At 37.1% G+C, this 16,976-nt stretch overlaps 1 protein-coding gene and 1 pseudogene across 2 annotated transcripts; one reads left to right on the top strand and one right to left on the bottom strand.

Moving 5' to 3' along the window:
* Positions 1-1,370: 1,370 nt before the first annotated feature.
* LOC121959080 lies at positions 1,371-10,016 on the bottom strand (annotated as a pseudogene).
* A 1,041-nt stretch (positions 10,017-11,057) lies between these two features.
* Positions 11,058-16,317, top strand: decr2 (2,4-dienoyl CoA reductase 2, peroxisomal). Of its 2 annotated transcripts, none has more exons than XM_042508095.1 (10): positions 11,058-11,236; positions 11,898-11,999; positions 12,154-12,222; positions 12,849-12,900; positions 12,978-13,113; positions 13,486-13,610; positions 13,860-13,953; positions 14,037-14,141; positions 15,587-15,775; positions 16,005-16,317. In XM_042508095.1, exons 2-10 carry the CDS (start codon positions 11,899-11,901, stop codon positions 16,037-16,039), a joined length of 906 nt encoding a protein of 301 aa, XP_042364029.1. In that variant the 5' UTR covers positions 11,058-11,236; position 11,898; the 3' UTR covers positions 16,040-16,317. The 2 variants fall into 2 exon arrangements, with proteins under 2 accessions (XP_042364029.1, XP_042364030.1); XM_042508096.1 differs by having other exon boundaries at positions 15,587-15,839.
* The last annotated feature ends 659 nt before the right edge of the window (positions 16,318-16,976 follow it).

Raw genomic sequence — 16,976 nt, 5'->3', positions numbered from 1 at the left:
ATTGAGGGTGACAGAAGCTCACACACTATGGCATTTTTATGACTTTATAGTGTGACTTTTTTATTACTATTTTTATGACATACTATACTATGAGTCATTAAATTATGACTTTTTATGACCTACTATGACTTTTTAAAGCCATTTGTATGACATGCTATGACGTTTTAAAGCCATTCGTATGACATGCTATGACTTTTTCATGACATACTATAGTACAACTTTAAATAAATAAATAATATAAAAATAATATAATAATAATATATAATGAATAAATCTAAATAACCTTTTATGGCATACTGTAATTTTATTACTTTTTTTTTATATAACAAACTATGGCTTTTAAATGACTTTTTATGACAAACTATGACTTTTATTACTTTTTCAATGACATACTATACTACTACTGTCTTTTTTATGTCATATGTAATGTATGTAATTTTCAACATTAAATTATGAGTTTTAATGACATACTGACTTTTTATGACATACTATGACTTTTTAACCCATTGTTATGACATTGTCATGTTTTTATCACTTTTTTTTATATCAAACAATGATTTTTTTAAATTACTTTTACATACTATACTACAACTTTCCATTACTTTTTATTACATACTGGCATTTTTGTCACTGTCATGACATATTTTACCATAACTTTTTAAGAGCATACTATGCTATGTGTTTTTTCATGACATACATTATACAAGAACAGTTACAATTAACAGTTATATAGCCTAAACATGACATTCTGGTTTTCCACTTTTTGATACATTTGAAAGTAATGAAATCAGGAGACAGTATAGTGTTTGATATTGATTGTACCCAGCCACAGCGGTCAGTCAGCAGCTTCTGCAGGGGTACGTCAACACTGCTTAGACAAACCACACACAGTACTGCAGTACATACACTCACCGGCCACTTTATTAGGTACACCTTGCTAGTACCGGGTTGGACCCCCTTTTGCCTTCAGAACTGCCTTAATCCTTCGTGGCATAGATTCAACAAGGTACTGGAAACAGTCCTCAGAGAGTTTGGTCCATATTGACATGATAGCATCACGCAGTTGCTGCAGATTTGTCGGCTGCACACCACATCCCAAAGGTGCTCTATTGGATTGAGATCTGGTGACTGTGGAGGCCATTTGAGTACAGTGAACTCATTGTCATGTTCAAGAAACCAGTCTGAGATGATTCGAGCTTTATGACATGGCGCGTTATACTGCTGGAAGTAGCCATCAGAAGATGAGTACGCTGTGGTCATAAAGGGATGGACATGGTCAGCAACAATACTCAGGTAGGCTGTGGCGTTGCAACGATACTCAATTGGTACTAAGGGGCCCAAAGTGTGCCAAGAAAATATCCCCCACACCATTACACCACCACCAGCAGCCTGAACCGTTGATTCAAGGCAGGATGGATCCATGCTTTCACGTTGTTGACGCCAAATTCTGACCCTACCATCCGAATGTCACAGCAGAAATCGAGACTCATCAGACCAGGCAACGTTTTTCTAATCTTCTATTGTCCAATTTTGGTGAGCCTGTGCGAATTGTAGCCTCAGTTTCCTGTTCTTAGCTGACAGGAGTGGCACCCGGTGTGGTCTTCTGCTGCTGTAGCCCATCTGCCTCAAGGTTCGACGTGTTGTGCGTTCAGAGATGCTCTTCTGCATACCTCGGTTGTAACGAGTGGTTATTTGAGTTACTGTTGCCTTTCTATCAGCTCGAACCAGTCTGGCCATTCTCCTCTGACCTCTGGCATCAACAAGGCATTTTCGCCCATAGAACTGCCGCTCATTGAATATTTTCTCTTTTTCGGACCATTCTCTGTAAACCCTAGAGATGGTTGTGCATGAAAATCCCAGTAGATCAGCAGTTTCTAAAATACTCAGACCAGCCCGTCTGGCACCAACAACCATGCCACGTTCAAAGTCACTTAAATCACCTTTCTTCCCCATTATGATCTGTTTGCTCAGGTTCCTGAACTGCATGCAGATCGTCCATGACCTGATTTTGTCTAAAGAGATTGCTGAAATTTGCAGGTGTGCCTAATAAAGTGGCCGGTGAGTGTATAGTATACATAGTATATTTGCAGCCTTGCAGTACAGTGCACACAATGGCTTTACATTCCTGGTATTTCATTATTATTATTTAAACAGGTGTGTGTGTGTGTGTGTGTGTGTGTGTGTGTGTGTGTGTGTGTGTGTGTGTGTGTGTTGTCCTGGGTTTACTTATTAAACTGTCTCGTGCAATTTTCATAAAATCCCATTTGCTTCTCTTCCACTAGTGTCTAAATTATCTTACTAGAGATATTGCCAACATCTGTAGGTTTCATATTATGTTTTTGCAGATTCAGTTCAGTTTAATTCAACAGAAAAATGTATTTACATCTATTCAAAAACTACATCGATTGCATCTTTTACTACATTGTACATTTATTGAAGGCAACTATTACTTAACTCAAGGTTTACTTAAATGTAAATACAGCACAATACCAAAGAAAAGCTGGAGTACTTCAGTAAAATACTAAATGAATGTTATACAAACTGAGATAAATAATCACTATATAAATATATATATATATGTGATACATTTTTGCCACTGGACAAACCCTTTGAAAGTCGACTGTAATTTACTGTAATGGTGATGATTGAAATGCCGTACAATAGGACTCCATCGAGTAAGCGCTGTGGGTTTGGAACTCCATATCCTGAATGTTTCCCCCTGCATCATCAGTAGATGTCCTAGTAAGATAAACACAACACAGCCATCATCGGTGTGATACATACTGCACTCCAGAGTATGTGTTTAACAGGTGCTGCCATAGCATCTATGTCTGATGTCCAATATTTCTGGTATACTTTTGCCAAAGGACGTCTTAAAACCTTTCTCTTGTTTGTGTGACTTATGTATTTTTTTAACTCTGATAAATGCTGAAACCCAAACACGCTATAAATGCACTGGGTAAAAGTTAAACTGAAAAACAAAACATATAGACCATCTATAATACCACCTGCTCCTGTCCCGATCTCCTGCTCCATTCTTCCTAGTTCAGCTCTGGACAGGTGGTGGACAGTGCCACACCGATGCAATTTCCCAAAACATTGACAGCAGTGTTACAGCGGTCTCTGAAAGACATAATCACAGTAAGCTGCAAAGTAGAAAACACACTTAAGGCTGTGTATTATTTGATGTATTAACTCATACTTCTACAACATTCGTGACCTCACAATTTACTCTCAGAAGCAGCTGTAGTAATCCCAGCCAAAATTACTCTTTAAATGTTCATTTGTGCACATTTCTGAATTAAAAGTATGGGTCAAACTTACAGCAGCCATTCTACAACCACTAAGACGGCAGCGTCCTTCACAGGCAAACCGACTGCTGTCAAAATAAAGATGGTGGTCACCGCTTCTGTCGCTGGGATCTGCACTGCTCCTGTGCTTAGGATGACTGATGCCACTCTGCAGAGACACAGACTCCTCAGTCAACAACCAGAGTGGATTTCTAAAGACGCAGTAACATGAAACTGACACTACAGAAAAGAGAGTGACAATAACAGCAACTGACATAATGGTGGCTATCTGCCTCAAGTCCAGGTGATGTGGCCGACTTGCGCGATGAAAACTGCTGCGACCACCTCGTACAGGGCAGTTCCGTCCATGTTTACGCTGGTCCCAAGGGGCAGCATGAATCGACTGATTCTGTGGTCGATCTTGATTTTCTCCTCACAGCATTGAGCTGTGAGCTGCAGTGTGGCCGAGCTTGGGGACACAACGCATGTTTTTTTAGTGTTTGCTTTAGTGATCAAGGAGTTTGTGAAAGTAAAATCTGCTCCTATTGACAACTTGGCAGCTTTGATGATAGGAAGATAAACAAATATTTTCTTACCTGGACGAGGTGAGAACTGCCGACTTCAAGGCTGGAGAAACCCCCCTGATGACTGTCCAGGGGTTACGTCTCACCCACAGAAGATAGACCAATGGCTGAACTATTGCTCCATGGATTAGGAGCCTGAAACAAGCAATTTAATACACAGTGAATGCTCATACAGATCAAATGAAATTCAAGGAGTTTCAAAGGCCCAGCTGGTATTTTCTGAATTGATGGATTAAAAAAATTGATTTTGTGTGTTTGACAACTGTTCATAGGAAATTTAGGTCTGTTTTATTGCTGCCGCTTCCATAAAAGCTGGCGTAAGCAGTTTATTTTTTTTGCTTCATAGGACAAAAATGCCATATTAAACTTTGAGCATATTGTAATTGAAGTGGACTGAGAGAGAACTAGACCCCCTCTTTTTTCAGGCTTTAGAAAATCTAAACTTTGGCCAATCACAGGTCGAGGCACTTTTTTTGGCTTTTATATTAATGCAGATGTATGCGCACATCCCTTTGATGAGAGCCTGACTCAATGGTGGAGAGCCCTGCAGAAAAAAAAATGGTATCCCAGCATTGGTAACAAGAGCCTACACTGCATAGAAATCTGAAAAGGAAGACGGGCTTATAAAAAAGAGAGTCTAACAGATAGTCTGACAGTAAACAAAACACGCATCAATATGAGTCATCAGAGATGAAAAGAAAATGTTACTAATGAGCGAAAGGCTCATGACTGCAGCTTTAAGCTCTGTTCATGCAGCTAATGTTAGTGAGAGCCTCAAACAACAGTGTGTTCTTCACCTCACTACTCACTGCTACAGACCACTTTGCCAAGAGGTGAGCGGGCAGCCACTCCAGAGACGGACACCCCGTGAGCGACCATAGCAACCTGAATCCAGCTAGTGCAAACCCTGTCTCCAGGGGACTGGAAAGCCCCAACTCCTTGCCAGATCAGCTAACTTTGGGGGCATTTACACTGGCTGAATTTGACCCGTGTTACTTGCATAGCCGAGCTGCTCTGCTGGGAGGGACCGTGCAGTGACTAGCCAGCTAATTCTTGTCTCAGTTTTGCTCTGATAAACAAAATATAGAGGGATTGAGGCAAGGAGGGGCTGAGTGAATGATCTGCATGCAACTGTACAGTGAAAGAGGATTCAGTAAAACAATGCCTATGACAGGAAACATGGGTTTCTGTATGAGGTGCGTGCATACTCTGGTGGGAGGGACTTAGACAGAGAGAGGGACCTGCAAGAAGAGGTTGTATTTTTAAATTATGTGTTTATTTTGTTTGTTTGTTTTTTCTTTTTTAGATTTCTGCCTTCCCCCACTTTATCAGAAACAAGCAGAAACTGCCAAAGCTGAAAAATGACCAAATCTGATCAAGATGACAGCTGAAAAGCCGAATTCAAGGCTTCAAAATGGCAGTCCACAAACCAATAGAGGACGTTACTGTTATACAGTCTCTACGGTCAGAAATGATTTAAACATGTTGCCTGTTGTCAATCTCTGCACAAAAAAAAAAAATTCTAAGTGACGGCAGGTTTAAATGGTGTGATTAGACAGAAGCCCACCCTGTAGTTAACACCCACATCAGGGATTGTGTCTTAAAATAGCAGTTGGCAGGTGATGCCATAACTACAAGTGAATTTTCAGGCCATACCTCCTGCCCTCATCCACTCAAAGTAGTCTTTAAGTTGTTGTATGTATGTAAAAACAAATGAGGAAAGGAGCGCATACCCTGCAGCAACCACCGCCATGAACTTTCCCAGTCTGAAGATAGTGTCCCAGTTATGAACTTCAACAACGTGGCTTACAGTCGTGATCAGCAGTCCTAATGGCAAGAAGCTGGAGAAAACACACACGGAAAAAAAGAGAATACTTCAATAAACTGTTAAACATTTGGCACCATTATTTGGTTACAGTATTAATCCAGAAGAATCTAAAACCTGAACAGATATGATTAACATTTAAAAATATAAGCAATTTTAACTAACAGTAGTGGAGTTAATCGATACTGAAATGTTTAATAAGTGTTCATGCATAAACACTCACACTACCCTGCGGGATTTTTACCCTATTTCTGTAAATAACATGACATGCTGACGTGGATTTGTCCTGTTCCACATTGTGCAGTTTCACTTCAAGGATTCAAGGACTTTATTGTCATAATGCAAGCATAACGAAACCGCATCTGTGCCATCCCCACTCGTGCATACTGGTTACAAGAAAATACAAACTTAGTTTTTAAGTTAGGACACAAGTGTAAGAGATAGTAAATAATAATAATTAAATCTAAAAACCTTAGGTTCAAAATACAAGCACTATTAAACAAAATATTTACAATACAAAGTATAAATATATGTATATATAAAAGTGCAATTAGCATGCTAACAGTATCAGCAGCAACAGACATTAAGGGTGCAGTAGACAGGTGTAGAGTTAGTGGGTTGACATATGTGAATATGAATATCACACATGCTCAGTGGAGGTCATTCTTCAGTCTTTAAAGCGTTAAAGCTGTTTTTCAGTCTGTTTGTGAATTTATCTAAATCCTGATGCAATTTTACCACAAAATCAAGTTGACCACAAATTTTGTGGCTTCGTTGAGGATGGTGAAGAGGTCCACAAGGATTTTCCCCTTTTCTATCTTCTTGAGAGCCAATCCAAAGAAAAAGGAGCACACAATCAGGCCCAGCGTGTTGGATCCTTGGACATAGACACCCTCCAGCTGCACCTCATGCTGAAACAAAACGTGGAACTCAGAGCAACAACATGTATCCCTGCACTTCAGAAAAGAATCCTTGTAATGATAGGGGGGGGGATTTACCGTGTTATTGTGACTTTCAGAAACCAGCCTCTCAGTCTTGTACTAAAAAAAAGAGGAGATAATATCCAGACACAAAAATCACATTCTCTCCATCACGGAGAGCGAGGAAATGGGTGATAGCAGGAAAACATACGTGCTGGAAACAAGCCTGAACCACATTCTGGGGCATCATGTTTCTATAAATAACAAAGAAAAAAGTCAAATACTACTGTTGACAAGCCACACAATAACTCCAGCCTTATCACAGATATAACGTCACTGTCTTCCCACCTCACTAGATCCAAAATGTCATCAACATGGAAGGTGTGCTCCTCATCACCTGCCTCACCAGAGCCTTCAGTATTAGTAACGCCGGGCTTGACCAGCAGCACCAATGTGAGTCCTACGATACATAGTCAAATTTAGACATTAGCAGCAGAAATGGTATGCATGCTATTGCTGCTCCATATGAAAACAGTAGTTTCAATAGAGAAGCACAAATTAAGTCATGAAGTTCTTTACATGGTGCAAAACTGTGAAACACAAAAAGAAAAAACAGCAGTTTTAAATTGGCGCATTATTACATTTTTTGTGACCAAGATAAAGGACACAAATGTAAATGTTTTTGCCTTGCCCCCCACCCCCCCCCCTTTTTTTTTTTTTTTTTTTTAGAAATAAGTTTGTTTTCAATTAAAAACCTTGAATTTAATAAAAATATATTCTACAAGAAATGCATGCAAATGCAGTGCAAACCAATCTGCTGTGGCAAAGAGAATTTTTTGCTGCTTAGTCCTTTCTTTGTCTCATCAGAAGCAAATATCTTATTTGGAGATTACCAAATACCCCCCCCCCCCCCCCCCCCCGCTTTTGTAACCAAAAACAAACTATTTAAAAAAAATAAAATAAACAAGAAATAGACTTCAAACAATAAAAAGCTGTTTCATGTTAAATCTACCCAGCTATTATGTCACTGTATGCAAAAAATGTGTTAAAAAATCGAAGGTCACCAACATATTTTTTAAATGTGATATTTCACTTACCTATAGACACAGAGATAAGAGTCGTCAAGACGATGTACACTGCAGCACGCACAGCTATTTGTTTAGGGATGTCAACATGCAGACAAGAAACTCCTAGTAAAAAAACATAGATATATAAAAATATACTATATGATCTGAAAAGCGGACCAGCAAAGTCATATATGACTACAATCCACTAGTGGGCATGCTAATAACTATCCAGATTCTCACACAGCCTGTTTGAAATGTACATATGTTGAAAATGTATGAAAAAAATAAACAAAAAATACATTTTTTAAAATCTGTGATTGCAAGCTAAACAATATGGATTTTTTATATACACAAAAAGGGGTAAATTATTACGCAAATTATTTAGGAGGTAGGAAAAAGATTCAACATACTGCAGCTGTTAGACCTAACCGGCTGCTGCTTATGTAAATGATATACAAGTCACAGGTAATGGGCCTTTTACATGCCATGACACGTATGTAACAGTTAACAAAGTGTGAAATCCACCTTTAGCTTACCTCTTACCACACAAGTCACAATAAGAGAAAGCGTAACCATCTGAGGCATGCACAAAAGTTTCTCTCCCAGAAGGTCGATGAAGAATTTGTCATGTTCTGAAAGAGGCAAGTACATCTTGATAACTGCGCCGATAGCAATCCCTGTGTGAAAGTAACGGAGAGATATTACAATTACAACGAATACATAGTCTGAAAGGTGTTGAATAATAACAGTACAAACTGCACGTACATCTCTCTGCAAAACATCAACTAAACAAGTTGCAATGTGCACCACATACATCTAGCTATAGGGGTCTTTAAACTGACAAGAAATCAGGCTTACAGACACCAAAAGCTGCCATGCACACCAACTGAAATAAAATATCATATTTAGGCCAATAAAAACAATCTATTGACTATATAAGTTGAGCAGGAACAGAGATCTCAACCTCCATTACACCATTACTGCCAGGCAGCGCTCAAAAAATAAAAAATAAAAGTGAATGAATGAACAAAGATGAACGAAACTATTTTGGATGTGTCTAACTTTACATGCCTGCCTTGTGTGTGTGAAATCCAGAGGTGTAATGTAACTAAGTGAAAATACTTTGTTACAGTACTTAAGTATTTCTTGGGAGTATCTGTGCTTTACTTGAGTTTTTATATTTTTTTCAACTTTCATTTTTACTACACTGCATTTTCTAAATAAAAAAACATTTTTACTCCACTGCATTTCCAGCTTACATTTTAGTTGCTTTCTAAAAAACAGGAAAGGAAGGAGAAAGGGATGAACAAATGAAGTGGGAGAAAAGAAAGAACATGATTTTGTTCTTTAAATCCTTTACAACTTCTTAATTCTCAAAATTCTGAGCACTGCTGCTTTTTTAAAAAAAACATTAACAGCATTTACTTGTACTTTTGATTTAAATACTTAAGTACATTTAATATCATAGAATTATTTTTGATACTTAAGTACAGTAAATATTAGATTTAGTAAGACTTTAACTCAAGTAGTATTCCAGTGGGTGACTTAAACTTCTACCAAAGTCATTTTCTGGTAAAATATCTGTACTTTAACTTAATTATGGCTCCAGGGTACTTCACTGAACACTGGTAAAATGTCATTTCTGTGGATCATAATGTAATGATTCAATTTGTTCACTAGATGGCGCAGTTTGACCTGGAGAGATCAGACCCAGCTCACCCTCCCAGTTCGTCAGTTGTGATGACATGTAGGTCATTACAAATTTTTTACCTACAGCTGAACCATTATCCTAAATTGTAAACTTTGCGAGTCCTATTAACCCAAACTTAATCTAAATCCTACGGGAGACACTGAAATCAAAGAGGAGAAAGACTTGGGTCGCCATGTTTATCTCCTTGCCGCATGCGTTTGCGATTATCCGTTGCCACGGCAACATAATGTGGCCTCAGGTTTTACACAGTGACATTTACGCTAACTAAATGCTAAGTATACCTATATGTTTAAACGTCGCAGAAGAAAAACAAAATGCTGTTACCTACTGTAATGTTACATTGCTGTGTTTTTGTTTTTGCTTGTTTTTATTTTTGTTTTGTTGCCCAGTTTGGATTGGACAATAGGCTACCTGTAGCTAATAATTAATTTTGTGTCATTAAAACATGTTTCAGTACTATTTGAAACTATCACTTGAATATTCAGTACTTGAAGTCGAACTCAAACTAACGTTAAAGTTCAAACTTACCCAGGCCGACAGCTATGAGAGATAGATGCTCCACCACGGTGCTCCAGCAGGACTTCCTGTTGTTGTCTTCGTCCGCCTGAGACTCAGTCATTTTCATGCAGTTTAACTCAAACTTATTAAACGGGTATTGGCTAGATAGCTAGTTGATTAACTGGATCTTTATGAGCGACTATTTAGCGGGACAACACAAGAATCGGCCCCCACGTTTCTGCTGTTTGAGTTCGAAACACAATTTAAATAATAATTTATTTATTAAAAAAAGTATTACTTTTCAAAACAAACGAATCAACAGTATATTGCTCATTATTTTTTGCTCATGTTTACATTCATTAAATAAAGTACTTAAATAAACACCACTGTCAAAAATCATATGTAGATACATATCTGAAAACAAACCAAAACTATTAGTTTATGCCAATCTTACAGCTTTATTGTGTAACTAATTAGGTGAGCCCTTGCATATGTCCATACGTGTCTGTTTTATTTTATTCTAGTGCACTAGGTTGCACCTACTTTTCTCATTATTTTATTTGTAAATTTTTGTACTGACCGCTGAATGTACTTTTTTCAAAAGTGTTTATAAAAAGGTAAAGAAAAACAAACCCAAAAATGCTTTACTGGAATAAATAAATAAAATAAAAACATAAGTCAAACAATAAATATAAAATAAAAACTGTTTAAATTGAGCAAGCAAAGGAAGCTACATATTAGAAAAAAAATAAGTAAAATATAAAATAAAAAAATAAAATAAAGATTAAGAGAACTGACTTAAATCCCAGGGCATTGTTACTTTTTGTTAAACGATTAAAAATACTACTACTACTACTACTACTAAAAATAGTAATGATAATAACAATAATAATAATAATAATTATTATTGTTATTATTTATTTTTTAGGATGTAACAGAGCTGCCTTTTTTGCATTGCATTTTGGGATAATTATGCATGCGTTTTGTTCTTTTTTTGGCATATTTTTAATCTATAATATTGACAGTTTGTTATATGTTTTTTAATTTAACCGTTTTGGCCTATAAGTAGCATGTAGAGAAACAACCTGAGATATGTGTGTTCTTGAACACCCCCCCGTCCGGACTTCATTGCCCATGATGCATCGCTACAGGATTGCGAAAAAAAGGCAGCGTCCAAATACAAAGTACAACTAGTTCGTGCTGAAAAGAAACTAATGGATGATTTATTAATGTGGAAGTGACTCGTAAGAGTTAGCAACGTGCTTCGTGTGAAAGTCGTGTTTTGTCTAAGAGGAAGTTCTTCTTTCAGCGCTGCAAAGCTAGCTTATTTTTCCACAGAAGGTAAGTTAATGTTAGTACGACAGCAGCTAGCTAACAGTTTCATGTCAACTGAACTTCACTGTGTAGTCCTGCAAGTTACTGTTGCTGCAGAAAGCTGTAGACTAACGAAATATATGTTTACGGGATAGACAAAGTAACAGGAACACCATACAGTATGCTAGACCACTGTTTATTCAACGCAGTCAGTCTCAAAATCCTTAAGGTGCATTGTTGTGAGGCAAATACCACTGCTACCATGACTGTCATCATGACCTCTGTCAGACAATTCACTTTTTAACCTGCCACATGTGTCAGAGCAGCTTCAAATGACATAGAGACAGTTGCTTCTACTGTAGCTGTGATTTTATTTTGAAATTCTGTTATATGGCAGGGGTTAAAAAAACAGACATGACCGTATTTGCACACAAATGCTTCAGTATAAATAAGGGAAATAGGATTAAGTAGAGTTGTATAAACTATGTAAAAAAACACATTTTCGCTCAATTTCTGACAGCTATGACAAATATTAGCAGCATCACCAAACTGCTACAGAGGGCTACAGTCTTATAAGGTGTTCATGTTATTTTGTGCAACTCCTGCATTTACAGACCAGTCATGTACTGCACTATCATTATAATAATACAAGTGTGACTGCATCTAATAATCATGCATTGTTTACCAGCATGGCAGAGCCACAGAGGAAAGGAGAGATGCTGCCTGAAGATGTTGGCACAGATGACTGCTTGACTTCGTATACACATATCTATAGTCCAGATTTACTCAAGTATGTATGAAAACCTTTAAATGTGTTTCCCCTTGTCTGCTGTGATGCCATTGCTTTTTGTATTTTGTATTCACACAGAAAATAAATGTTGAGATGTCTGTCACTGTAATATCTACATTAAGTGACCTTTGGGGGTTTGCACTTTGTTTTTCAGAGATCAAGTCGCTTTTATCACAGGTGGTGGGTCTGGGATTGGACTCAGGATAGCTGAAATCTTCATGAGGTGAGAGGATTACCTGCTTGTTTTGCCATAAGATGCCCAGATCTTGCAGAAATATCAGACTCCTCATAGTTTAATTTTACTCCTTGCATACACAGACATGAATGGTGCATGTAAAATATACAAATTAATGCATGAATTATCAATAATCTGTCACTATTATGTCATTACTCCAACAGTAAAATGTGTGAGGGAGATAATATGCACTTGTACTTTAACCCCTGTAGTTCTGTTATCTTAAAGTCAGACTTTCATCGTTTTGCTTGTGTAACAAAGTTGAATAATTTACTCATGTGGCAGAAATAGTTATTCTTTTATCAAAATCAGCGGCCACACCTTGTAACTCAATCTCTTGGAGTTTGTTTTGCTCTTGACTTTAACATTTACCTCATCTGTCATTTTGTGTGCCTGTAGCCTTTTACCATTTTTGACCTTGCATTAAGGGTACATCTTGACACATTGCATTTCTCCTGTCCCTCACCCTCTATCTTATCTAACTTATATTACTCCCTCTGTCTCCCTATCAGCCGTATTCATGTAAACATTACATATTCATGTGTTAATGAAAATGATGCAGCACGCGCTCTTTAGTATTGTTATTATTGTAATATTTATTTCTTTTCTTTCAGGCATGGCTGTGACACAGTAATTGCCAGCAGAAACTTGGACAAGCTCAAAGAGGTTACATAATTTCCACAATCCTAAACTGTATAAATCTTAATGTATTGGCCTCATGTAATAGCATTGTGTCTCCCTAGGCAGCTAAAAAACTGTCTACAGTGACAGGACGCCGCTGCCTCCCTTTGTGTATAGATGTGAGGCAGCCTGAGAGCATCGCAGCTGCTGCGGATGAGACGCTGAAAGAGTTGGGCCGCATAGACATCCTCATTAACAGTATGGAACCTCTTGCAGACAAGCCTAAAAATATGTTTTTGTGCTAATGATTACTGAGAGTGTGATTGGAGCTGTGCGGCAGTCTCTCGCACTCACACTTTTTTTGTCATAACACCATGCAACCTGACAAGAAATTTATTTGGTGTTTGTAGGATGAATACATGCAAATGTACTTTGAACTGTCAAGTATGAATGGTTTTGGTTTAATCATCAACTTTTCTAGTGTTGCATCTTTTTTTATCTTCCATCTTTGCACCCTGGCCCCCTCTACTAACAGTTACATCACTACATAACAAGTGCACATATCACATAATTAGTGCATTTATAGCTTTAATGGCTTTTGGGTAAAGTTACGGTTTATGTTGTTGATAGATGCTGCTGGAAACTTCCTCTGCCCGGCCTCAGCACTCTCCTTCAATGCCTTCAAGACAGTAATGGAGATAGACACTATGGGCACATTCAACACCAGCAAGGTGGTTTATGAGAAGTGGTTCCAGGTACAGTACAGTTCCAAGTTATGTGTTATAAGTACGTTGTTTTTTACCTTTTAGCACCATCACACCGACAGGAACATAATTGAGTTTATGATCAATAATCTTCAATAAAATTGACTCTACAATTTTCTTTGTCTACCAAAAGAGGACAGTAAAGATTAGAGATTATGGAAAACCTTGCCTCTAAATGTGCTGCCTCTGTGCACTGAAGCTGATTTGATTTTTGTGTCTCTCATCATTTTTTGTGTGCAGGATCATGGAGGCAACATAGTCAACATCTCTGCAACGCTTGGATACAGGGGACAGGCCCTCCAGGTGCACGCTGGCTCTGCTAAGGCTGCAAATGGTAATAACTTTTTTTTTTTGCTGTTATGTTATTAAGAATAAATAGGAATCAAATGACTCAGTGCTGTGTCTCTTGTCCCCCAGATGCTATGACCAAGCACCTGGCTGTGGAGTGGGGTCCCAGTGGGGTGAGAGTCAATACTGTGGCTCCAGGTCCTGTCTCTGGCACAGAGGGCTACCGCAGACTGGGTAAAGCTTTAATACAGTATTGACAAACTGGCTTATTTATATGTTATGCACGTAACAAACAGTCTTTTATAATAAACAATGGTTTAATCTCTCACAGCATGCAACACTTTAATATGCAATCCTCAGAAACAGATGGGAGGTTGTCCAAAAATTGGCCTATTAATGCTGTTGCTATTAAGACATATATTTGTTATGTGGCTCTTGTTGTGCTATTCTGTTATGTACTCTAGATTCAAATAACTCAAGTAAAAATAGCAAATAAAAAAATACATCCACATATTTTTGTAAGGGTGAAAAGGGAATTGTGCTAATTTTAGTAAATTTACAAAAAACAACAAGCTGCTCATCAATCTCAGTCAGTTGTGACACATTAAGTGTTGCAATTCAGAAAATCAGTCAGCAAGTGAGCCAAGGAGAGGAAAGCAAATCCAATTAATAAATAGTTGAAATATTCAATAAAAGTATTGGATAAACAGTTGAAATAGTTGAATAAAAGTTATTAACAGCTGAAATATTTAGTTAAAGGTACTAAATGAACAGTTTAGTTAGTTAAAAGTATTGAAAGTTGAAATGTTAGCTAACAGTACTGAATAAACATTTTAAGTATTCACTGAAAGTATAGACCATTGAAATTTTAGTTTAAATTATATTGAAATCTTAGACAAAAGTAGCAGTACCAGTTGAAGTGTTTGCTAAAAATAATAAATAAATAACTGAAAAGTTTAAAGGTATTGAGTAAATGGTTGAAATGTTTGGTAATGTGCTAAAAAAACAGTTGAAATACAATTAAAGTATTAGCTAAAATTACAAACCATTGAAATGTTACCATAAACAGTTAGCTAAAAGTACTGAATAGACAATTGAAATGTTTAAAGCTATTGAATAAATGGTTAGAAAAGTGTTAGCTAAATGTACTTACCAAACAGTTAAAATTTTAGCTAAAAGTATTTCATAAACATTTGAAATTTTGGCTAAAAGTGGTAAATAAACAATTTAATTAGCTTAAAATATTTCAAATGTAAGTTAAAAGTAATTAATGAACAATTGAAATAGCTAAAAGTATTGATAAACAGTTGAAATGTAGACTGAAAGTAACAAATACAAAATTTTAATCGTTAAAACCACTGAATAAACAGTAAAAATGTTAGCTATGTCGGTAAGTGAATGAATAACGGAAATATCTAGCTGCTTTTTAAAGTGGTAGTTGTATTATAGCAAATTTGACCAAAACAACAAAAACACCGACAATTCATGTGTATAAAAATGTTGTAACAATACCCACTTTCTGTATTTGATAGTGTAAAATAGAGCACAGTTATAATCCATTCATGAGGACATATTTGGAACATGAAGGGTGGTGCAGATGAAACTTGAGCTCATCGAACAGAAAACATTCGGCGCTTTTACAACAGTGCAAGTATCTGAGCATGTTTCTTTGTTTTTAGGTGGTCCCAGAGGGGAGGCTGCTGGTGCTTTCCAGTCTATTCCTTTGCAGCGAGCAAGCAACAAGACAGAGATGGCCCACTGTGCTCTGTTCCTAGCCAGCCGGGCCTCCTCCTACGTAACTGGAGCCATCCTGGTGGCAGACGGCGGGGCGTGGCTGACCTCCCCTAACGACATCTCGAGGATGTTGGGTATAGCCTCCTCTAAATCCGCTAAACTCTGAACAGGGGCTCTTCTGTCCTCCTCCTTACTCAGGTGTGTAGGAGGAGGTGCAGCTTGACGTCCATGTGGATGGAAGTGTGAATGAGAATGTGATTATGGTGTGTGCCGTTTCGTCTTTTGATTTTGAAAGATACTGATAAGATGACTACATGCAGTATATCCCATATTAATCCACCCTTTTCTCTTATTTTCTTTCAGGTTATTGGTCATCTGAAAAGAAAAGAGACAAGTAAATGCTGGAAACAAAGTAATTTAGGAACCACTTGTAGCACTGATATGCTACATGAACAATATTTGTAGTTTGTGCCTTAAGAGTGTATTGCCAAGTGGTGGAGTTGAACACTAACACCCTATACTTACTGTATTATATTTGTTTACAATAGTAATGGATCCAATTATATAACAATTTGGGGATTTTTCAACCCATCACAGTGCTGTGTATTGTCATCGTGCATCTGTTGTATATTCACATTCCATTTAATGTGATTTTTCTGTACTTCTCATTTATTAATAAAACATGCATAATTACTGTCAGCTGTGACTGTTTGCATTTAATATTGCAAGTCACTTTCTTTTTTGTTAATTTACTAACAACTGTCTCTGTCCTGCCCTTGGGATGCATTTTACTTTATCACTGAAGCTTAGATTGTAGACAATTTTTTATGCATGTCTGATAGATGAAATTTGTGGTTCTCTGCCTTCCTAAGGTTTGGAACCCCACATCTAGAGGGTCACAAGTTACTGAAGAAAAGTGAGAATGTAAAATGTTTTATTTTCTGTCTTTCTATCTGTCTCTCTTTCACATACAAGTCAGTTTAATTCAGTTAATGTCACTAGGCCTTATCAGGATTTGATATGTGTTGCCAATTACACAATTACAATTAAAAAACTGAATGAAATTAAAAACTGATCACATTACTAATGATATAAGTAAACAGTAAATTACATAATTACACTGATAAACAAAGTATATATATACAGAGAAAGACATACATATAGATATATATCTTGCACGTCTTATATATGTTTACCTTTAAACGTGCTTTGCGTGTGTATATTACAGATCTGCAGTGAAGTACGTAATAATTATTATTTTGAGTTTTGTGGGAAATGAAGTTTAAGAGTCAATAAAGAAACAGTTAACATTAAAATATTTATAGAAAAACACAG

This window comes from Plectropomus leopardus, chromosome 19 (assembly GCF_008729295.1).
Source record: "Plectropomus leopardus isolate mb chromosome 19, YSFRI_Pleo_2.0, whole genome shotgun sequence".
NCBI classification, from domain to species: domain Eukaryota; kingdom Metazoa; phylum Chordata; class Actinopteri; order Perciformes; family Serranidae; genus Plectropomus; species Plectropomus leopardus.
Note: the sequence above shows the minus strand (reverse complement) of the source record. Positions and strands in the feature narration are given on the sequence as shown.

Bases quoted from the DNA above. Each gene is read 5' to 3' on its own strand.
- decr2 (XM_042508095.1), top strand. From the start codon at position 11,899: ATGGCAGAGCCACAGAGGAAAGGAGAGATGCTGCCTGAAGATGTTGGC. The intron at 12,901-12,977 runs GTTACATAATTT...GTGTCTCCCTAG, and splicing joins ACTTGGACAAGCTCAAAGAG to GCAGCTAAAAAACTGTCTAC. The intron at 13,954-14,036 runs GTAATAACTTTT...CTTGTCCCCCAG, and splicing joins CTCTGCTAAGGCTGCAAATG to ATGCTATGACCAAGCACCTG.